This window comes from Polypterus senegalus, chromosome 13 (assembly GCF_016835505.1).
Source record: "Polypterus senegalus isolate Bchr_013 chromosome 13, ASM1683550v1, whole genome shotgun sequence".
Taxonomy (NCBI): Eukaryota; Metazoa; Chordata; class Cladistia; order Polypteriformes; family Polypteridae; genus Polypterus; species Polypterus senegalus.
The window spans coordinates 157,019,206-157,043,843 of record NC_053166.1 but is presented as its reverse complement, the minus strand read 5'-3'; the positions used below and the strand labels follow the sequence as shown (position 1 = coordinate 157,043,843).

General features: G+C 42.8%; 2 protein-coding genes across 4 annotated transcripts in view; one reads left to right on the top strand and one right to left on the bottom strand.

Annotated features, from left to right (window-relative positions):
* dcun1d3 (defective in cullin neddylation 1 domain containing 3) overlaps window positions 1-703 on the bottom strand; it is a 65,243-nt gene extending 64,540 nt beyond the window's left edge. Inside the window, exon 1 of the mRNA XM_039774473.1 lies at window positions 297-703. The gene's annotated coding sequence lies outside the window, so the exon portion shown is untranslated. The remainder of the gene's footprint in view (window positions 1-296) is intronic.
* A 24-nt stretch (window positions 704-727) lies between these two features.
* On the top strand, window positions 728-23,500 carry lyrm1 (LYR motif containing 1). Of its 3 annotated transcripts, XM_039774476.1 has the most exons (6): window positions 731-841; window positions 2,973-3,283; window positions 8,553-8,711; window positions 11,005-11,065; window positions 20,972-21,003; window positions 23,180-23,500. In XM_039774476.1, the coding sequence occupies exons 3-6, from the start codon at window positions 8,553-8,555 to the stop codon at window positions 23,294-23,296; spliced, it is 369 nt and encodes a 122-aa protein (XP_039630410.1). In that variant the 5' UTR covers window positions 731-841; window positions 2,973-3,283; the 3' UTR covers window positions 23,297-23,500. The 3 variants fall into 3 exon arrangements, with proteins under 3 accessions (XP_039630412.1, XP_039630410.1, XP_039630409.1); XM_039774475.1 differs by lacking the exon at window positions 2,973-3,283 and having other exon boundaries at window positions 734-841; XM_039774478.1 differs by lacking the exons at window positions 2,973-3,283; window positions 20,972-21,003 and having other exon boundaries at window positions 728-841.
* The last annotated feature ends 1,138 nt before the right edge of the window (window positions 23,501-24,638 follow it).

Here is a 24,638-nt window from a genome sequence, read left to right as displayed (position 1 = left end):
TCTCCGGGGCGAGCACACCCTGGGGCGCCCTGACGCAGGCGCTCCACAGGACGGATCGACGAGTGCAGGTCTACCTTTAAACCCCCGGAGCGGCTTTGTGATATTCGTGACGATAACACGGAAGAGCCTCTACGCTCCTTTCAAACAGTTTCAAACACGCACATTTTCCTCCTTATTTTTATCTGGGTGTCGTTGGGGTGGCCAGTCTCGCTGTTTTTGTCTCTTTCTTTTTTATTTATTTATTTTTTTTAAAGAAACAGTTCAAAGCTCAGCGGTGCCCCTCGGCGACGCCTCACCTGCTCGCCCTGCTCCGGATAAGGTATCCTGCTAGGAAGCGCAGCCCATGGTCCCGCTGCTCTTATCCGCCTTCGGTTTCCACCTCTTTCTTTCTTTCTCTCTCACTCTCTCTCTTGTTTGCCGACTTTTAATTTTCTTCGCTTCTCCTGGACGATTCCATCTCCCAGGCCCCTCAGCCGAAAGCTCACGCCGTCCCGTAGCCCTGCCCCAGAAGGTACCGCGCGAGACGGAACCGTCGTTGTTGTCTCGGCGTTTCTTTGATTTCTTCGTTTTTTTCTTTCTCGCTCTCTCTCTATTGAGTGGATATTAATGGGAATTTTCCCTGCATCACTTCCTGCAGCCAGTCGCTGTTGCTGCCAAGGGGCTCAGCTGCCTGCGTGCTACGTCACTGGGACGTGTCTGCGCGAAACGCTTGCATCGGTGCGTAGCGACGCGATGTGACGTCACAAGGAGGCGCCGGATAACGTTGCTCGCCCAAACGGTTCACAACAACATCATCTCATCTGATGTCCGCAATGGGAGCAGAGCATCGGGCAATGTAGAGGTATATGGCACTGCAACCTTCTGCTTGTCCACTTTGTAGCTCTTATTGTCTTGTTTGGTTATGTAATTTATTTTAGTTTTACGCAAGGTTATGGCTTAATGTTTGCCAAATGTAGGCGTGCACGACATGATTGTCATTCAATGAATGGTGGGCGATATGAATTCTTCAAACGGTTTCACTTTAGGCAGCGGAGGACCAAGAGAGGGTACTACTGTTCCTATGGTAACGTCATATATTTGTGGCGTTCGCCATCCAAGTGGAGAAACCCTTTTCACTGACAGTTTTGCCATTTACACGCGATTCAAGCCAAGAAGCGACGTCTGTATTGCATTTCGCCAAGTTGACCCTAAAGACGTTTTCGCCGCGTTTCTTCTGGGTGTTTGCTTTGACAACTGGGAAAAGAGTGAGGGGATCTGTTGTTCCAAATCTGGATGGCATGGCCATTTAAGTAAAGCTGATGGCGATCGCGGTGTCTTTGAGGCTAAGGATCTGCGCTGGTATTCGGAAGGTTTCCGGTTCGAATCCCCGTTACTGCCAATGCCAGTAGGGCTCTGTTGGACCCTTGACCAAGGAAGGCCCTGAACCAGCAGTTGCTCCAGGGGCGCTGTGCAATGGCTTACCCTGCGCTCAGACCTCATCGGGTATGCAAAAACTAACAAATTCCAAATATATGAAATTGTATAAGGCGAAATAAAGTACAGTACTTTAGTTATCTGCTACTACAACAACATTTATTTATATAGCACATTTTCATACAAATAATATAGCTCAAAGTGCTTTACATGATAAAGAACAAGAGACATAAAAGACAAAGTAAGAATTAGAATAAGATAACACTAATTAACATAGAATAACAGTAAGGTCTGATGGCCAGGGAGGACAGAAAAAACAAAAAAACTCCAGAGGGCTGGAGAGAAAAAATAAAATCTGCAGGGGTTCCAGGCCATGGGACCTCCCAGTCCCCTCTGGCCATTCTACCTAACATAAATGAAACCGTCCTCTTTGTATTTAGGGTTCTCTTGGAAGGGCTTGATGATGATGGTCATGTTGACTTCTGGCTTTTAATCCATCCATGTAGGACATCACAGTGCTTTGATTAGGTGGTGATGCCGCAGGTCGCCACCACAGAAAACCGGGAAAAGAAACAGAAGAGAGAGTAGGGGTCAGTACGGATTTTAGAGCCACCATGAATAGTCATTATTATAATGAATTGTATACACAGAGTATCAGGATTAAATGAAGGTGAAGTTATCAGAAAGCCATGTTAAAGTAATGTGATTTTAGCAGTCTACTAGCATACTATCGGTATGGCTGTTTACTTACCTGATGTGTAGGGTAGAGGACATTTAAGCGAATGGCCTGTTCTTGTCAAAATTTTCCTAATTTTCTGAGTGCCAATGTAAGTGAGGCTATGTCTCCAGTGTACTGAGGTGCCCAAGCTTCATCTCTTTGCATTGCTAAAACATTAGCTTGGTTTCATTGCTACAATGGCTGTTGTCAACTGCATTTCTTCATACTTGTCATGAACTTCACTTGGGTGAGTCTACCTTGACTGAGCTAAGAGAAGAGTTGCCATATAAGTCTGGATGTTCGTATGATATGTTCCTCCATCCTGATTGGTGGGATCGTCCACTGACGGTGTTTGTAATACGGTTCAAGTTGTGTAAATTCAGGAATGACTGTGAGCAGGACCATTTGTTAGTTTGTTCGCCATGTAGTAATCAAACATTTGATGAGCATTTCACTGAAGGAATGTACTGCTGCAACTGAATTATCCGTGGTTAAGACTTCTGAAAACCTACGTCCAGAAGATAGCAGAAAAATTGATTCTTGGAAGAATAAATTAAGTGTGTTGAAGCATAACTGCCATGATGTCACAACATCATTCTTCTGTGATATCTGATGTTAGTGAAGCTTACAACAAACTCGCAAACATCTTAATTTATAATTCATACTCTTGTCATGTTGGCCTTCTTTATTGAACAAATGAAATGGTATTAATTTGACGTCTGATAGTGATGGCGATGGTTGTGTTGTGAACTGCGGGGTATCTTGAAAGTCCCCTCGGTGGACACAGGCTGACCTACTCGTGTCTATTGCTTAACTGGATGCTATAATTGTGTGTTTCTAGATGGTGGTGAAGTGCGTATTTAATGACCTTGGTGGAAACTAAGGGGAGCTGCAACCAAACCAAAAGCCCTGAAGTAAATATTGACATGTAAAGCAAATAAACCAAGTGAAGTTGCTGAGGTGGATACCCTGGCAGCTTTTAATGAATGCCTGAGTGACATTCAGGGCTGCAAGAGTGTGAAGAAAGGCCCTTTGCAAAAAAAAAAAAATAGGTCATCAAGCACAGGATGATCGGTACAGTCCCAGAACCTTTCAACCAACCCTTGTACATAAGATCCCTGAGTGACGTGGGACACAGGTCAGCCAGATGAAGTGAGTGATCCTTTCTCATTTTATGTTCTTGTGACCAGCTTGCTTTATTTTCTCTGTTGATGTCGGCTTTCTTTCACTGATGACCTCCAGAATTTGCAGTGCATTGCTTGTTTTCCTTGATCTGATCAATGATTCAGTGATATTGGAGACTGTTAATGGAGAACTATGGCTGTCTTGATATTGACTGCTTGGCTGTTTCTGAGAAGTCACTAAGCACAAGGTCTTTAGTAAATAGCACCAAATTACACAGCAGTGGGAAAAGATGGTGATGATGAAGAAGATGCATACTGAAGGTAGTGTGGGCTTTGGGTTGGAGCCATCTGTTTGATAAGTGAGCCAGACATTTTCTTTTAATGGAGAGAAACCTGACAATGTAGGAGATGCAAATCAAGGTTTCCAGAGTAATTCAAATCTGTTTGACTCTTACCTTAACACACAGCATAGAACCAATATACAGTATATGCAAAAATAAATAAATTATATAGTGGAATACCAGGGCACATACAGCTCCCAAAACTCTGACACAGACAGGCACAGAGGCACAAGTCCAAAATAACACGTTTATTTTTCGTGGGCCATTGCTTTTTCCTCGCTCCCTACTACAGAGCACAGTACAGAAGCGCAAGCAGTAATGCTCAAGCTCGTTTGTTTGCGCTACTGCGATCATTACTTTCTTTTTTTTTTTATACTTTCTAATTTTTCTGCTTTCATTTTCTTTAATTTTCTCTACATGTGTATCATGCCAAGTTTTTTTTTTTTTTGAGCTTTTGGAATTCCACTGCTTTCATAATCTCTAACCTGCTCTGCATGTATATAGCGTCAACGTTTGTGAACGTCTTTATGAAGTTCTACTTTGTCTTTTAATTCGGAGCCCGATTGGACATGCTTTTTTTTAATTCCACTTGTTCCAGGCTGATAATTACTTTCCTGATTTTCTGAATTTGCACCTAGATTATTCTTTTTCTTTTTTGCTCTTTTTTTTCTCTCCAATGCTTTTGAGTCTCTCTTCTCCGCGCTGCTTTCTTCTTCACTTAGTCGTCGATGTTTCATTTATAACGTATTGTCCTTATTCACTTTATATGCGCTGAGAGCCCTGGATCTGTATGTGCTCAAAGCCTTTACACAACTGAGTGTTTTGCTATATATATATATATATATATAGATATATATATATATATATATATATATATATATATATATATATATATATATATATATATATATATATATATATATATATATACAGTATATTAATATATATATGCAGTATATATATATATAGAGATATATATATAGACATAGATATAGATATATACAGTGGTGTGAAAAACTATTTGCCCCCTTCCTGATTTCTTATTCTTTTGCATGTTTGTCACACAAAATGTTTCTGATCATCAAACACATTTAACCATTAGTCAAATATAACACAAGTAAACACAAAATGCAGTTTTTAAATGATGGTTTTTATTATTTAGGGAGAAATAAAATCCAAACCTACATGGCCCTGTGTGAAAAAGTAATTGCCCCCTTGTTCAAAAATCACCTAACTGTGGTATATCACACCTGAGTTCAATTTCCTGATTACTGCCACACCTGTTTCAATCAAGAAATCACTTCAATAGGAGCTGCCTGACACAGAGAAGTAGACCAAAAGCACCTCAAAAGCTAGACATCATGCCAAGATCCAAAGAAATTCAGGAACAAATGAGAACAGAAGTAATTGAGATCTATCAGTCTGGTAAAGGTTATAAAGCCATTTCTAAAGCTTTGGGACTCCAGCGAACCACAGTGAGAGCCATTATCCACAAATGGCAAAAACATGGAACAGTGGTGAACCTTCCCAGGAGTGGCCCGGCTGACCAAAATTCCCCCAAGAGCGCAGAGACGACTCATCCGAGAGGTCACAAAAGACCCCAGGACAACATCTAAAGAACTGCAGGCCTCACTTGCCTCAATTAAGGTCAGTGTTCACGACTCCACCATAAGAAAGAGACTGGGCAAAACGGCCTGCATGGCAGATTTCCAAGACGCAAACCACTGTTAGGCAAAAGAACATTAGGGCTCGTCTCAATTTTGCTAAGAAACATCTCAATGATTGCCAGGACTTTTGGGAAAATACCTTGTGGACTGATGAGACAAAAGTTGAACTTTTTGGAAGGCAAATGTGCCGTTACATCTGGCGTAAAAGGAACACAGCATTTCAGAAAAAGAACATCATACCAACAGTAAAATATGGTGGTGGTAGTGTGATGGTCTGGGGTTGTTTTGCTGCTACAGGACCTGGAAGGCTTGCTGTGATAGATGGAACCATGAATTCTACTGTCTACCAAAAAATCCTGAAGGAGAATGTCCGCCATCTGTTCGTCAACTCAAGCTGAAGCGATCTTGGGTGCTGCAACAGGACAATGACCCAAAACACACCAGCAAATCCACCTCTGAATGGCTGAAGAAAAACAAAATGAAGACTTTGGAGTGGCCTAGTCAAAGTCCTGACCTGAATCCAATTGAGATGCTATGGCATGACCTTAAAAAGGCGGTTCATGCTAGAAAACCCTCAAATAAAGCTGAATTACAACAATTCTGCAAAGATGAGTGGGCCAAAATTCCTCCAGAGCGCCGTAAAAGACTCATTGCAAGTTATCGCAAACGCTTGATTGCAGTTATTGCTGCTAAGGGTGGCCCAACCAGTTATTAGGTTCAGGGGGCAATTACTTTTTCACACAGGGCCATGTAGGTTTGGATTTTTTCTCCCTAAATAATAAAACCATCATTTAAAAACTGCATTTTGTGTTTACTTGTGTTATATTTGACTAATGGTTAAATGTGTTTGATGATCAGAAACATTTTGTGTGACAAACATGCAAAAGAATAAGAAATCAGGAAGGGGGCAAATAGTTTTTCATATATATATAAACTCTTTGAGGGCTGAATATTTTTTGCAGGCAACTCCATTTTCTGAAAAGCACACAAAGCAAAGGTTTTGCTTGTAAATCAACCTAAAACGTCGGTTGCTGTGGCTGCTGTCGGCTCCTGTACTGCGTCTCTGGTGGTTGTGTAGGGGCAGCATGATGGCTGGCAGGAAAGCATGGTGGGCCGGCTGCCTGGCCTGTCTTCGTGTGGCGGTCCAACCAGGCAAACGTTGCCGTTGGCGCATCAGCTATACAAGCATGTTCAGCACCATGATCAGCTGGGGACCGATCAGCTGAAGTCAGTACCTCACTTTCGTTTTCAATCTCCTTCTTCAGATCACTTGCATCAAAACTAGAGCGTGGCAAGTCGGAGTCCAATTTGGCGATAATATGCAAAACTTCGTCCACAGACTGTTTTGATTTGTGCATTCTCTTTGGTTTCTCGTCAGAAGTTGCTGCCATTTTAAAGGGTGTTTGCTCTTTGCTACTCATGCTTGCACACGGAATCGAGGTCAAATCGAGAAAGCTAACTTTCTTTCTTTCTAGCAAAGAGAGTTGAACTAAAACATAATGGTGAGTTTTGTCATCGTTTCCGGCAGATTATCATCCTCTGACCCCGAATTTCAACAAAAGTCAACATTAGCCCTGAGAGAGTTAAAATATATATATATATATATATAATATGAATTATTTTTATCTCGACAACACCTTTCCAGGTTGATGCCCATTGCAATATCCTAAACACTTCTCTGATTTGACACCCTGTGATTTCTAGTTATGGCGTATGGTGAGGGAGTGTGTGTATAACAGGAAAGTTTGTGATATCAATGACCTGAAGGACAGAATATGGACTGTGGTATCATCTATTCCCCACGAAATGTGTCCGAACTTTAAATAGTACTCTTGCTCATTGGTTTTTTTGTGAGGAACATGAGGGTGAACAGGTTGAGACATTCCTGTAAATCATCTTGCACGTATTAAGTGTGTTTTATGAATAAATTGTTTCCGCGGTTCAAATGTTAACATAATTATGACTCACCCTGTGTATATATAAAGCCTTTGGTGGAAACTAAGGAATGTTGTAACCAAACAAAATGTTGTGGAGCAAATAACCAAGTGAAGCTGCTGAAGTGGATACCCTGACAGCTTTTAACGAATGCCTGAGTGACATTCAGGGCTGCAAGAGTGTACAGAAAGGCACTTTGCAAAATAAAAGGTCCTCCGCTTTGAGGAGTCGTCAGGCTAAGCATGATGGGTACACTCCAGAACTTTTCAACCATCCTTTGTACATAAGAAGACATATTTTGGACAAAAATGAACAGAAAATGGACCATCCTGTGAAGCGTGTCACAGGTTTGAATTTCACTTTGAGTGCGATGGTCTCCTATTTTTCTGGGTTATATAATGTTTGACGTTTGTCATATCATGTGCATATTACAATGACATTTTTACTTTCATATCTCAAATGCATGAAGCATAGACTTCCATCCATCTATTATCCAACCTGCTATATCCTAACACAGGGTCACGGGGGTTCTGCTGGAGCCAATCCCAGCCAACACAAGACACAAGGCAGGAAACAAACCCCGGGCAGGGCACCAGCCCACCACAGGACACACCAAGCACACACTAGGGACAATTTTGGATCGCCAATGCACCTAACCTGCATGTCTTTGGAATGTGGGAGGAAACCCACGCAGACACAGGGAGAACATGCAAACTCCACGCAGGGAGGACCCGGGAAGCGAACCCACAGGTCTCCTTACTGCGAGTCACCAGTGCTACCTCTGTGCCACCATGCCGCCCTGAAGCAGAGACTTGCAGATTTTTAAAGTCCCTAATCATGCCATTTGCAAGCAACCTAATCGTTGCACGAGTCTCTAAATATTTGATGGGAGTTCTGCTTCTGTAATTCCATGTCCACTCTTGTATCCATCGTTTGTTTGGACTACAAGTTGAGGAGGCTTTTTAATCCCACAATAGACGGATTGATGGTTTGTGATCGGGTTGGGTCCTGCAAAACTGTTGGCACAGCCGCGTGCCATATGTAGAAATATGAGCAGAAAAGCGTAACCCTCATTTTTGAAACTTGAGGTTTAATTTGAACATATAGACATATTTCATAATTATTCATTTTATCATAATGTACATTTGTCAGATGCCTTTAGACGTTAGTGACTTGGGTAATCCGAATGTGTTATGCTCCTCATGTGAAAACACAAGTGTAACAAGTTTAAGTGCCCTGCTCAGGGTCAGCCAGTAGTACACTGAACTGTTGGCTCGACTGGCACCTGAACAGAGAGGCACACTCCTCTTGGGCTGTCTGCATTCTAATTTGCTGATTTTTGTCTTCTTTTAAGATGTCTGGAGCAACACGTCAAGAAGTTCTTGGACTTTACCGGAAAGTCCTCCGTATAGCCCGGCGTTGGCAGTCACAGTCTGGCTTAGACAAGGACTCAGACGTGGAGAGGAAGTACATCTGCCAAGAAGCCAGGAATTTATTTAAACAAAACCGAAATGTAAGTATGACTGGCTCAGCCTCAATATATTCCGTAATTCTACAAGTCATTTTGTTGTTCTTACGGAATGGATAGCATGGAGAAGCAGAAAATCTGTAGAATATCAAAGATCTGCTTATGAACAATAATTTTAAACTCCCAGCTAAATAACCATCAGCTGATTGTATCCTTATAAAGCCCCATGATTTTGTGGCCAGTTCATAGAGTAGGTCGAAAACGAGTACACACATAGCATAAAATAAATTACTAACATATTGGCAAAAAAATGATGGAAGAGTATTGGGGCCACAGGGAAGAAAAAATATTTTGTGATTAAAGTCAAAATGTCGATCAAGACTTCACAGGAAACTGCCCTTCCTGTTGCTTTAATAAAATCAGGGGATCCAACCAAACTTTATTGGTTTCAACATGATCAGGACTTCTTCGGCGATCCCCTTATTGCTTCGACATGATTGGGACTTCATGCCTATTCGGTGGTGCAATGGTGTAGCACACCAGGGTGGCTGGATGATGAGCGGCTATGAATAACGCAAGCTGGTCCTTAGTGTTTATCACCGATTTCTTCAAACCCAAACCCTGAATTTCAAGTACCATTCAGCACTAATGTACAAACGATAAAGGGTGGGTGGTCAGGGGTCCCTGGTGGAGTTACGGGAGCATTGCCAAAGGGTGAATGCACGATAATAGCTGTGCAGCACTTTCTAAGTTGCTATGGTGGATTGGGGGGGGGGCGGATAACAGGAGGAGCTGCATGGCACACCAGGAAAAAGGTGCAGGCCCTCATAGCTTAGCGGGAACATGGGCTCTTGTGCTCTGTTGGTGCCAGTTTGTTATCAGCCATTGTTGGCACCAGTCCTACGTGTATTACCTGCTGTGTATGTTGTGTTTTTTTTTTGTTTTGTTTTGCTTATTCTCTGGGTATCATAACCTCATAATCATAAAGTCTGTCGTCGTTTGCTGTTGCTGTTCTTTAACAGCTGATACAGGTACCCTACTGATGCTATTCAGCGCAAACTTTGTTTCATGCCCAAATTATTTAAACAAATTGTACAGAGTGACTGAAAAGGAAGAAAACCAGCAAGAAAGTAAAACTTCTGATTGACGGTTCATCACAGTGAGGCACTATATAGGCATACTGCTGTTGGTGTAAAGGACCCCCGTTGTGTTTCTTGACACACTTCTGCTGAGTAATTCATTGGCCGAAAGTCCTCGGTGTTTATGTGTCACAGAGAGGATGTGCAGCATTGTTCATAATGACACTCAGTCTTGTCTCCATTCTCTTCTCCACTATGAACTCCAGGGGGGGGTCCAGATTGCGTCCCATAACTGAGCTTGCCCTTTTTGAGTAGCTTGTTAATTTGGTGGGCCTCCCTAGAAGTGATGTTACCAGGCCAGAAAAACGGACCGGCCACCAACCAGGGTTGGAGAATGTTCTGTTGTATTTTGTTGAATGACATAATATGATATGCAAATCAATTTATAACTTTTTTGTCATGTGTTTTTCTGGATTTTTCTGTTGATATTCTGTCTCTCTATTAAAATGAAACTACAATAAAAATGAAAGACCAATTCAGCAGGGGATCAAATATTTATTTCCACCACTGTAAATCTGCATGAACGTTTTAGACTAATCATGAAATTGACTTGTGCCCACTTAAAAAAAAAAAGTAACTGATGATAACAATGAAATAATAACAACAAGAATGTAAATATGATTGACCCAGCCTAAATTTTATAAACAAACTTGCTATATTTGTGGCTTTGTCCAGTAAATTTCCAAAGAGAATGGGCCTCCGTTTATAGTGGTATTGTTTAATCAGAAGTACCTGAAGTACTGTATAGCTAGCTGAGTACTTCTCTGTATATGGTATTTATTTATTTATTTTATTATTTATTAATTTCTTCCTTCCTAACCAGGGGCTAATATTATCAGTTCCTTACTCTTCAATATGCTGCGTACAATTGCCTATCAATGAAACATATATAATGTTAGATTAGGTAAACTTAATTATCCCAAGGGGGAATTTAGGTGTGTAATTAGCAGAAACATAAAACAAAGATCTAGACAGGACAAATGATACAAACAATCAATTAAATCAATTAGTCAGTAATAAATGTATAGTGTGCCAAAATTGTAAAATGAACTTAAAATATCAGCATTTAGTCTGTGACGCCTACAGTGGGTATAAATGACAATAAATTGGATTGAGCTGCTTCAAGGATGTTATATATATGTGAGTGAAACTTTAAATGTATAAAATAGCAATCTTACTCATTGTTTCTCTTTTATTAGATTACAGATCCACAGTTGATCAAGAATTGTATTGAAGAATGCAATGCTAGGATAGAAATTGGTAAGCGATTTCCTGCATCTTTCTCATCTTTATTTGTGTTGGTAATCTTTAGAATGTGACTTCTCTTTCGGGTTAATTTTATTAATTGCATGCATACTGTGGAAGATCAGCTTGACTACAGAGAGACAGCAGGACACACAGAAGTCCAAACACACGCTTTTATTTTGTTTCTTCACTACACAGTCCTTTGCACCTCACACACAGTGCACAACCCACCAGCACTATTGCTCACAGTCTTTTCTTTCCTTCTTCTCTTCCGCCTTTACTCCTCCACTCGCAAGCTTTGGCCTCTGCCTCTTAACTCTGGCTCCCTGGATGGAATGTGGTGACCCCTTTTATAATTCACCCAGATGTGCTTCAGGTGCTCCTTAATGACCTTCCTGCAGCACTTCCTGGTGTGGAAGTGCTGCATGGGTACCCAGAAGCACTCCGGATGTACCTGCTTCCTGGTCCGGCAACACTTCCTGGTGTGGTGAAAGTGCTGCATACCATGCCTTCTGAACCATCCAGGCGCCCCCCTGGTGGTGGCCACGGGTCCCCACAAGGTTGAGCTTCCAAGGTTTGTTCCTGTGGCCCCAACACCCACCAGGGTGACTGCCTTCTCATGTTCCAGGGGAGGTACCGCTCCTCTCCCAGTCCATCCTCCAGGCATCCCGACTGGGCATATGCCCCAGCCATCCGCCACAATACAGTGGTGTGAAAAACTATTTGCCCCCTTCCTGATTTCTTATTCTTTTGCATGTTTGTCACACAAAATGTTTCTGATCATCAAACACATTTAACCATTAGTCAAATATAACACAAGTAAACACAAAATGCAGTTTTTAAATGATGGTTTTTATTATTTAGGGAGAAAACAAATCCAAACCTACATGGCCCTGTGTGAAAAAGTAATTGCCCCCTTAACCTAATAACTGGTTGGGCCACCCTTAGCAGCAATAACTGCAATCAAGCGTTTGCGATAACTTGCAATGAGTCTTTTACGGCGCTCTGGAGGAATTTTGGCCCACTCATCTTTGCAGAATTGTTGTAATTCAGCTTTATTTGAGGGTTTTCTAGCATGAACCGCCTTTTTAAGGTCATGCCATAGCATCTCAATTGGATTCAGGTCAGGACTTTGACTAGGCCACTCCAAAGTCTTCATTTTGTTTTTCTTCAGCCATTCAGAGGTGGATTTGCTGGTGTGTTTTGGGTCATTGTCCTGTTGCAGCACCCAAGATCGCTTCAGCTTGAGTTGACAAACAGATGGCCGGACATTCTCCTTCAGGATTTTTTGGTAGACAGTAGAATTCATGGTTCCATCTATCACAGCAAGCCTTCCAGGTCCTGAAGCAGCAAAACAACCCCAGACCATCACACTACCACCACCATATTTTACTGTTGGTATGATGTTCTTTTCTGAAATGCTGTGTTCCTTTTACGCCAGATGTAACGGACATTTGCCTTCCAAAAGTTCAACTTTTGTCTCATCAGTCCACAAGGTATTTTCCCAAAAGTCTTGGCAATCATTGAGATGTTTCTTAGCAAAATTGAGACGAGCCCTAATGTTCTTTTGCTTAACAGTGGTTTGCGTCTTGGAAATCTGCCATGCAGGCCGTTTTTGCCCAGTCTCTTTCTTATGGTGGAGTCGTGAACACTGACCTTAATTGAGGCAAGTGAGGCCTGCAGTTCTTTAGACGTTGTCCTGGGGTCTTTTGTGACCTCTCGGATGAGTCGTCTCTGCGCTCTTGGGGTAATTTTGGTCGGCCGGCCACTCCTGGGAAGGTTCACCACTGTTCCATGTTTTTGCCATTTGTGGATAATGGCTCTCACTGTGGTTTGCTGGAGTCCCAAAGCTTTAGAAATGGCTTTATAACCTTTACCAGACTGATAGATCTCAATTACTTCTGTTCTCATTTGTTCCTGAATTTCTTTGGATCTTGGCATGATGTCTAGCTTTTGAGGTGCTTTTGGTCTACTTCTCTGTGTCAGGCAGCTCCTATTTAAGTGATTTCTTGATTGAAACAGGTGTGGCAGTAATCAGGAAATTGAACTCAGGTGTGATACACCACAGTTAGGTTATTTTTAACAAGGGGCAATTACTTTTCACACAGGGCCATGTAGGTTTGGATTTTTTCTCCCTAAATAATAAAACCATCATTTAAAAACTGCATTTTGTGTTTACTTGTGTTATATTTGACTAATGGTTAAATGTGTTTGATGATCAGAAACATTTTGTGTGACAAACATGCAAAAGAATAAGAAATCAGGAAGGGGGCAAATAGTTTTTCACACCACTGTACATACATACATACATACATTAAAGGACAATCCTAATATTGTTGGCCTTACTTGCGCCATTTTACAGTTGCGGGGCTGCTGCCTATCCTGGTAGACAAGTGTGAACCAGATGCTAGTGCAGTGCATGTCCTGCTGCCTTCCACGCTCACATGGGGTTGAGTTGGAGTTGCCAGCTAACCTGAACTGCGTGTTTTTGAGGATGTGAGAGCAAAGCCAAAGTACCAAAGGAGAAACGATCCAGTCAAGTGGAAACAACAGCCTGCCTGTAATATCAATAGGAAACATTCAACCTTTACTATAAACACACACTCCAGAGAGCCCCATCATGAGTCTTGTGACATCCAGATCATTGATTGTCCACTGCGATTTACCTGAAGTCAAAATGGAAGAAAAGTGCAAGTGCAGGGTGAGTGTGGGTCTTGATTATGTTGTCGAGATGGTGTAACGCCTGATGTAAGATTTTCACCACCATTTCAAATTTCAGTGACTCTGATAATTCAAGGGAGTTGTCTGTCATTTGGTACTTGGTGAGAAATGCCCCTTTTTGTTTTCTCTTTAATCACCTGAGGAAGTAGAAACAGTGATGTACCCTGGGAATTACTATACTTGGGTGGCTGGGCCAAGATATGTCACTAGTGATAAGTAGGTCAGAAATTTAAAGGCAGCATCATTAATGGCAATGCCCCCGAGCCCCCCCACCTCCTAAAGCTGACAATTCATGATGACTCTACACTGTTAATTGGGGGGGTTATTATCCTTTCCCAACTGCAACAGGCCTAGGCACTGGTGATCAGGCCAAGGTTGGCAGTGTCGTTAGTAAATGTCAATTTAGAGCTGTTTAAATTAAAGTCATTCAGGTCTCCATTTTCTGACCTTTGTATTCTCGTGAAGATGTTGAGAGGTCCTGTGCCAGCAGCAGCAGTCATAAGAGAGGAACCGAATCACATAACCAGACAGTCTGGTAAATGACTCAAGAATCCAAGCACTTCGTGAAAGTCACTTCATAAGAAATCCTCAGGCTGTACTCAAAAGAGATAAAAATAACTGAATTGTGGAAGTTGCACTGTTTTATTCCTTTTTTTTTTTTTATAATCTGTTTCACTATAAGAATGAATTGCACATAGGAAGTAAAATTGTTAGATTTGAATACACAATGGGAGGTTTGAAACTTGAAGGTGCCCCTTATGAGCGGATCTGGGAGTCGTTGTGGACTTGTCACTACCTACACCACAGGTGGCAAAATGGTAGCGCTGCTGCCTCGCAGTAAGATGATCATGAGTTCACATCCCGGGTCCTTCCTGTGTGGTAGAACTTTGAGTACTGAGGAAAGTGCTATTTAAAAGTAACAAATTATTATTATTATTGCACCAAGACAGTGGACAGAAGCACAAGAAGACTAATAGGCTATATAGCACCATTCATGAGTGGAGTACAAGTAAGGAGAGGTTATACTTAAGCTATGTAATTACTGGTCAGGCCTCACCTGGAGTACTGTGTGCAGTTTAGGTCTCCATTTTACAAAAAAAGACATAGCAGTGCTAGAGGAAGTCCAGAGAAGAGCGACTAGGCTGATTCCAGGACTGAAAGGTTTGAGCTATGAGAGGAGATTGAAGGATTTGAATCTTTTAATTCAAGAAAATGGACATTAAGAGGTGGCATGATTAACTGTTTAACGTTCTAAATGGAATTAGAGCAGTTGATTCCAACTGTTACTTTAAATAAATTCTTCAACACAAGCACTGGGACACAGATGGAAACTGGTCAGAGGTAGATTTCAAATAAAGTCTAGGCAGTTGGAAAGAAAACAGAAATCATAGACACGTGGAATAAGTAACTAGTGTGATAGACAGAGGAACTTGGGGGAAGATGTCATTTTGGAGGCATTAGGTGAATACGACTGGCAATCTGGCCTGTTCTCATTAAAATTGTTCTAAAACCTTTTGGTAAGCAAACTACAATTTATCTCACACCAGTGAAACCCCCGATTCTCTAAAGAATCACAAATCCAAGAATGGCAATCACTTTCTGTTCCCTCCGATCTTTGGAGGGATGAAAAATGATGGAGAATGGGAGCGTCCTGGGAAAGTTTTCATTTAATTAAATATATTTGTACTAAAATTAACCAATTTATTAAAACTAAAATTGAAATGTAATTGTTACATCATTTAAGTCCAAAATGTCTTTGAGTTGCCGCACTTATAAGTAAAACAAATATCGGAGTGCAAAGGTTTAAATGAAGTAAATGGGGAAAAAAAAAATCATACAATGGTAAATTCAAAATAGTTAATCAAATATTTCCTTATAAACAACATTTTTGGTAAAGATGGTTTCCTGTCCTTGAATTAGCTCTCCCTGGTATGGAGTAGTTAAAACCTTCACTTTAACGTCACACGAACGCCGGACTCTTGAAAATGTAACATAAAGTTGTCCATGTCCAAATACAGGCTCAGGTAGGTAAATCCCTACTTTGTCCATGGTTTGTCCTTGGGATTTGTTGATCGTCACGGCAAATGCAGCTTTAATGGGAAATTGGCGTCGTTTAAGTTTAAAAGGTAGTTGCAGGTCAGAACTTGTAAGGTCAATTCTGGGAATCAAATCAGTATTGGCAGTATGGGATCCTGTAAACACTTGTGCTTCAATAACATTTTCATTCATGCTGTTCACAACCAACCGTGTACCGTTGCATAAACCTTGTTTAGTATTACGGTTTCTTAATAGCATGACTACTGTCCCAACTTTTAGGGTTAAGATTGTGTTGTGGTAATCCGGCCGGGCTAATAGTGTTTAAATATTCTAATGGGAAATTAAGATGCTCCGTTTCCTGTTCAGAATCAACACTGTCAGTACTGTCGGGGATGCCAGGGGCCATGACCTGGCCGGGACGCCAGGAGGGACCGGAAGAGGGTCAGAGCCCTGCCTGGATCACGTGGGGTTCGCCTTCCGGGTTGCTTTGGGGGTCACGGGTCAAGGGCATGAAAGTCTTTCCCTGTAGGGGCCCGTGGTCACCGCCAGGAGGCGCCCCGATGTCTTGGAGACCTGTTGTCCCAGCACTTCCGCCACACCAGGAAGTGCTGGGGGGAAGACCTTGGGTGTTACCCGGAGGGCTGTCAGGAGGACAGCCGGCACTTCCGCCACACTGGGGCGTGGCCAACGGAGGAATGCCGGGAACACCTGCTGCTCATCCGGGCACTGTATAAAAGGGGCCGCCCTTCATACATTTGAGGCTGGAGTCGGGTGGAAGCAGGACAAGGCAGAAGGAAAGGATGAAGGCGGTCCAAAGAAAGGCATCGTGAGGCCAGGACTTTGGGATAGGGGTTTGTGCACTTGTGTGGGTCTGTGTGACCAAAGGACTGGGGTCTTTGTGACCAGAACAATTGTATATATTGTAAATAAACGTGTGGTGGTTGTGCAAAACAAGATGTCTGCCTGTCTGTGCCTGGGTGCCGTTGACAGTACTTAGAAAGACGTGGCTTTCTTCAGGAAGCAATCCAATCACTTGGTTATTTATCTGGTCGACGTCAATAGGTTGTATAGGTGGTGTGTGCGTTCGCACGGCGGTTGTATTGTGCACGGCTTGCTTCTGACCTCTGATCCTGGCTTGGAGATTTACATTATTTAACGAAGGTTGTATATGCGGTGGTGTGTGAGATCGTGTTCGGGCGGCGGTTGTATTGTGACCTGAAGTTTAGTTTACAGGCTGTGTTGTGTTGTTTGGGTGCCACCTACTGACTCTGGGAAGCCGAGGCGCTGTATGCATATATACAACCTTCGTTTAGTAATATAGTTTTCCTTTCTCTTTGTTGCATGCATCTTTCAAACCCTCTTGTTCCAATATGGAGTTGTGAGGGTTAAAAACCTGCTGTGGCAGTATCGCGCACAAGGCAGGACCCAACCCAAGACAACAATTCATTGCAGGGAACTCTCAGTCACACACCCATACTTGCTGATGCTGGAGCAATTTAGCGTCACCCGACCTGCACACACGTCTTTAGGAGCTGAGAGGCAAACAAAGCAATTTGTCTGTATGCCTCCAGTCTTATGCAGAGTCTGACTTTGTCCTTATGTTTTGCTATAAACTTTTTTTTTTTTCTTCAAAAAAGAATAATTATAGTTGTATTTAGTTGATTGAGCACCATTTTAGCGTCCGTAAATTAACCTTATGTGCCTTTTGTGAATAAATGTGGCAAAAATAACTCCTCTACACTGGAACATCGGTGTTCTGTAAGACTACTGCCTAAGCCCACTTCTGTACAGTCCATTTACCTATGACTGTGTGGCAAAGCATGAGGGCAACATCATCAAGCTCACAGATGACACCATTGTGACTGGCATCATCAATGACAATGATGAGGCTCCCTATAGGAGGGAGGTAAAAGAACTGACTGAATGTCAACAAAACAAAGGAGGTCATCGTTGACTTCAGAAAGAATAATAACGAGCAATTGTTCTTTACATCAATGTAGCTTCAGTGACAGACTTTTGTCATTGTCCTGCTCCACTGACAGACTGAGGAGATCGTTCCTCCCCCACACTATGTGACTCTTCAATTCCACCCGGGAGTAAATGTAGCATTAATTTTATTTTAATTTTTTTCATTTTATTACTATTTAATTTAATATTGTTTCTTTGTATCAGTATACTGCTGCTGGATTATGTGAATTTCCCCTTGGGATTAATAAAGTATCTATCTATCTATCTATCTATCTATCTATCTATCTATCTATCTATCTATCTATCTATCTATCTATCTATCTATCTATCTATCTATCTATCTATCTATCTATCTATCTATCTATCTATCTATCTATAGCACCTTTTCTCACTACTTACAGCACTTTAGTGAGTGGGCAGCCACTTCAAACACCTGGGTGATGGAATGGCAGCCATTTTTGCGCCAGTATGCTCTCCACACATGAGCTGTTAGGTGGTGAAGGGGTGAGAGACAGTTAGCCAGTTAGAGACAGGCAGTGATTACGGGGCCAGAAAGACTAGTCCACGGAGGGCAATTTAGCCTGGACATCGCGATATACCCTACTCTTTACAAAGGATGCCCAGTGATCAAAAGCTATTATTTCCTAAGAAATACTAATGAACCTGTACCGCTGTACTACTGACAGTTTCCTGATCAGATACATCATGATGTACTTTGGTAACATGACTTGCCAGTATTGTACGGACATTCCTTTGGAGGAGATTGCATCTTCTAAAATCATTGGGGCTGACCTTCCACAGTTTCATACCATCTGCTCACCTAGATGTCAGAGGAGAGCTGAATCCATCGTCTCTGATGACCGTGTGGAGCCGACCCGGACACAGACAGGTGGACATGTTGTTCATCAAACCACCACACGTTTTATTTACAAATAATGGTCACTCAGACCCAGTCCACTAGTGCACAAAACACCCCAAACACAGTCCTGGCCACAAATGCCTCTTCTTCGGGCCGCCTCCACTCTCCTCTCTTGCCTTGTCCTCCTTCCACCCGACTCTAGCCTCGAATGAAGGGAGACGGCCCCTTTTATACGCTCCCGGATGAGCCCCAGGTGGTTCCCGGCATTCCCTCGTTGGCAACGCCCCAGCGTGGCGGAAATGCCGGCTGTTCTCCCGGCAGCTCTCCGGGTGTCCTTCTAAAGCTTCCCCCCCCAGCACTTCCTGGTGTGGCGGAAGTGCTGAGGTCACAAGTCCCCAAGGCATTGGGGCGCCTCCTGGCGGTGACCATGGGCCCCTACAGGGTGGGGCTTCCATGCCCTGAACCCGTGGCCCCCAAAGCAACCAGGAAGGCGGCCCCCACGTGATCCCAGATGGGCACACACCCACTTCCGGTCCTCCAAGGTGTCCCGGCCGGGTCGTCGCCCCTGGCATCCGCGACACCAGCCATTCGGCTTACTCAGTGTTTTACCTTCTGGGAAGTGCCACTGGAGCCTCACCAACATCTTAAGGGTCAGTTCTTCTCCCTGTCCATAAGGTCACTGAACTCTCGTTAACCCGATCCTACCTGCCTGGCACTGTGTGCTGTACCCACCTGTTGGTTTATATGTAACTGTATGTTACTTTCTTTCTCTTATTTACTATGTTACTTATTTATTCATGTATCTTCTACTACTTATTTACTGTATTTAGTTATACATCACTGCAGTTGTGGCCTAAGACTTTCCCTTGCTCTTGCAGTGTATGTGACAATAAAGATCTGAAACCTACATACACAAATGAACAACCTTTTGTTAAAAAACACAATTCCTCATTTTAGCACCTGTTTTTCATGTTAGTAGTAGTAGTCGTTGTATTTTGACAAGTGCATGCTGGTCAGAGTAAGAATTTAACTGTAACACATCTCCATTCTAGGGCACCATGATCAACAAGGATGTATTCAAATGGAGAATTTCATTTTAATTGATCGAGAAACCCAAATTGACCCACAAGATGTACTCCTTACTTGTTTCCATGTCACTCGTTCAGTTGTTAGAACATCTCAACAAGCTTGTCCATCCTATTCGTTGAGATTGTCCAAAGTAACGTCAAGTCGAGATTTGCAGATCCCTAAAGTCCTGCCCTTCGCCACACTACTTTGTTACTAATTCCGTGTATCTGTGGTTCTTTGTGTGAAGAAATCAAGTACAGGGGGTCCTCGGGTTATGACACAGTTCTGTTCCTACGACAGTGATGTAATCCGAATTTTGGTGTAAGTGGAAACACACCCTAGCCTAAGTCACTTGCCTATCCTAAAATCATAATCTAGAGCATAAAAACAAACAACTAAGCCAGAGAAAAAGGAAAAGGACATAAATATACTGTACTGTACACTTTACTGTAGTAACAGAAAAAAAAATGAGTGGAAAAAAAAAATTATTCTTTGCCTTTATTGCTGTGGTTGGCATTACAAGGTGGGAGAGAGTGACTATTGGGAGGAGGAAGCTGGAGAGGCAGAAGGTCCTGGACATACTGGGTCAGGTGAATCAGGTTGGCCTAAAGAACATGCTGGAGATGATTCTACCCGTACTACAGGTGTTCATCTCGAGAAGCAGTTGATGTAGAGGGTACAGGATCTGCACTACCATCTGAACACTCTGACTTTCGTTTAGGAGCCATGATAAGGGCCGAAAAGTCGCCAAACAAAGCAACACAAACAGAACACTTCTGCCGCGCGCAACCAAACTAGTTCGCCAAATACCCCTCTCATACGCTGCATTACTTCATATTCTTCCGCTGCGTGCAAACAAACTAGTTCGCCCATGTAAACAAACTAGTTGTGGGTTCTGGCTCCAGCCCATGTAGTCTGTAAGTGCGATGCTAACGGTGTAACCCTAAACCCTCACCTCTCAATATCTTTAAGTTTTTATGTTAGTGAGTGTTGTAAACTTGAAACATCGTAAGACTGGAGACCTCCCGATCCCTGGCTTCGGTTTGGCTCTCAGCCTCGAGACTTGGAATTTAACCCAAGGACCCCCTGTATTGGATTATGGGGATTCAGTGATGTGTGGATGGATGGTTTGCACTCATTTTCTGCTGATTATTCTTGAAGGGTAGAAAAACTTAAGAAAGTTGTCAGTCCAAGGATGATAGATAGATAAGTGAGAGTATTTCTCTTTCTTCTTCCACAGGGCTTCACTACAAGATTCCCTACCCGAGGGCTTCACTACAAGATTCCCTACCCGAGGCCGGTAAGTCATGGAAATGTCAAATAGGATTAAAATTTTTGACAACGTTTGATGAAAAGTTGAAGAGCAGCAAGAATCGGCCTAAAGTACAAGAAGTGACTTCGTATGGAGACTTGCCTGTTGTTCTTAGAATTCCCTTCCTTTTATTTTCTGTGGTCTTAATAGCGATATCCTCTTCTCTTGTGTCATCCACTGGCACATCCAGCTAAGTTTTTTTTTGGGGTGGTTGGCTGGCTGGCCACATCCTCATCCTGTCCCAGTAAGCCTCAGCCACCCACCTGCCCACCCACCACCTCCTCATCGGCATCACTCTTGTCAATTCAGCTCCAGTCCAGCCTCTCATCTCCTTTATTGAAACTTGGCACCTACACCTTAACCATTCTCATCTCGGTCCTTTTCATCTTTTCTTCAGGTCAGCTTCTACTGAATAATTGAAATCATTGCCTGCATTAACGGTCAGCTCATTTTCTTTGAAGCCTGTAGCAGATTCACAGGGGGACCACTGGATTAATCAATTTAAAGGGCACAAGGCCTGCAAATAACAAACATCCATTCAGGTAGTTGAGCTAAGCCGGTGGCCGACGTTAGTGAGACGTTGGGTTTTGTCAGATGAGAATCAATATTGTGTGTCCGGTGTCGTTTATCTAAAGAACCTGAGCTGTCGGATAAAAAGGCCCGAGCTCTACTGCTTAGGGAATTGTTTGATGAGCTGCAATTTAATATCAAATGCACAATATTCACCCCGAAAAAAATAGTGCACCCCCACAAGAGGGCCACATTGAGTCACCATAACGAGGGTGACCGACTAAAACTGGGGTGTGTGGACGACACAAAGCATCTAACAGACTCATTAAGAGTAACATGAAGAATATACACGCAGTAATACACACTCCTTGAGCAAATTCAGGGCCCACTCTACTTCCACTGTGTGGCGTCCCCACTTACTCACCAAACAGCATCAGTTCTTTTGTAGCATGGATTCCACAAGATGTTGGAAAAATTGCAGACTTCTCAGCTGCACATTCGTGCCGTGTGGTTCCCATTCCACCACAACACAAAAGAGTTCTATTTTCAGCTCTGGTGACGGGAAAGGCCACTGAAGTACCCTGACCTCCTTGTCTTGTACATAAACCCAGTCTGAGGTGACTCTTGCCTTATGCCATGGTGATTATCATGCTGGAAGTAGCCATTAGACGATGGGTAAGTTTTGGCCATGAAGGGATGCACGTGGCAAGTGACGATACTCTGATAGGCCCTGGCACTCAAGCGATGATTGGTTGGTATTAATGGGCCCAAAGTGTGCCATTAAAACATTCTCCCCACCACCACCAGCCCAGACTGCTCACACAAGGCAGGTTGGGTGCAGGGATTCATGCTGCTGATGCCAGCCATCTGTGTGCCTCCGCAGACCAGGCTACGTTTTTCCTGTCTTAAACTGTCCAGTTTTGCTGAGCCTGTGCCCACTGCAGCCTCGGCTTTCTGTTCTTGGCTGACAGGATTGGATCCTCAAGGTTTGATGTGTTGTGTATTCTGAGACGCTTTACTGCTCATCACACACATTATGAGAGGTTACCTGAGTTACTGTAGCCTTTCTTTACAACTCCGGCCATTCTCCTGTGACCTTTGTCATCAACCAGTTGCATCCGCCACTCAGTGACTGATGTTTGTTTTTTCACTCCATTCTGAGTAAACTCTACAAAGTGAAAATCCCAGGAGCTCAGCAATTCGTTACAAAACTCCTCAAACCGGCCTAAGTCTGAAATCACTGGGATCACATTATTGGGTTTGATGAGAACATACAGTAAGTTGAAGCTCCTGACCTGTATCTGCACGATTTTACAATTTGCACTGCTGCCGCATGATTGGCTGATTAGATAACTGCAGGTGTGCAGGTGCTCCTAATAATTCCAGTACTTTCTAGTGCCTAAAATAGTACACAACATCCAAAACTGTCGGTATGGTGCAGCTTGACAATATTTTCATTCTTCTTCATAAAAAAAAAAATGTCTGCTAACTTGCCCTCCACTCGAAGTTGTCACAAAGCATGTTGGGGTGCATGGATTTAAACCGTTAACACCAACCATCTGTGTGCCTAAAATCATTCAGACACCCCTAAAGGTCAGGAGCCATCGATTTAGAAGATTTTTGTTGACATCTCCCATATCCTCTTGTTTTCTAGACGCACCTCCCTCCAATGGGCCTGGCCACGCAGAGCGGACGCCGACTACACAGGCAGGTGGAACTGAGGAAGCGGGCAAAGCCCATCTACCTGCAGTCTCACCATGAATCGGATTGAAGCTTACAGGGGCATCACCAGCAGGTGGAAACAGCCATAAATTTATTTCAGTCGGGCTTTATGCTTTAGGCTGCAGTGGGTTACGGACTTCACACCAATTCAGGTGTCATACGGATTTCAGTTTCTTAAGTTGTTTCCTTTTAAATGTGAAATCTTTTGACTTGATACTGTTTAATGATAAAAACAGATTTTTTCCAACAGTTATTACATTTTTCTGTGTCACTCACTGCATTCGGGTCCCAACCCAGGCGGCTCGTCTTGTGGTTGTTGCGGCGATGTGCTATAAGTGCATACTCACATACTCTTACATTTTCCATGTTCAAAGCATGCTGTGCCCTCCTCTGTTGTGACTTGTTACACTCACTTGGCTTTCTTTATCAGGACTGTTAAATTGCCAAGGTGGCCCCCTAGTGGCTGCTGCATTGCTTTTAAACTAATGGTGCGTTTACACTACCACTCCAGTGTGACCAGATATCCACAAATTTGGGCTAAGCACTCAAATTGCACGATTTGGCTGCTTTTGTATGTGGTACTGAATTCTGGTTCAGTTCTGATTTTCCATAACCGATGCAAGTTTAAATAGTTAGATCTGTTTTTTTTTTTTGCTCAAGGATGTGGCCTGATTACGTAAGTTTTGTGCATCGTGCTACATGTTAGAAGGTTGAGACGACTGCACAAATATTCAAATGTTACTAATTTTTCCATTTTCTGCAGGTTAAACTTTTCTCCTCTTAAATTGTTTATTTTTTGTCTTCATTTTACTGTTGTTGGAAACGTTCTTTTTCGTGAGCTTCACCTTTTACCAACCATGTTTGTGTACTGTTGCTATTTGCTTAACTACAAATGGACAACTGGAGATGATGCAATGATGGATATGAACAAACTACTGGAGATGTGTTACGATGAGACGCTGGTTGACGACTTGTTTTCGACTTCTAGCCACATTATTTCTTTGTAATTTGGTTGAGGTGATTGGTTAGTATGATCTTTGGCCTGACTGAGAAAAGACTCCACTTAATCTTCCATCCATCCATTTTCTAACCCGCTGAATCCGAATACAGGGTCACGGGGGCCTGCTGGAGCCAATACCAGCCAACACAGGGCACAAGGCAGGAACCAATCCTGGGCAGGGTGCCAACCCACCGCAGGACCCACTTAATCTTCCAAATGCTAATCTTCCTTATTCCTGTTCTGCCAGAAATGTTCACCAACCATTATCGGGCATCAGTGCAGATAACAGTCCTGTCCCACCATTCTTGGCTGCTGCTGTGTATCCAAGTTTTTCTCCGAAAGGAGGAAATCTGCCCAGCAAATGCCAAGTCTTTATTTCAATACCATAACT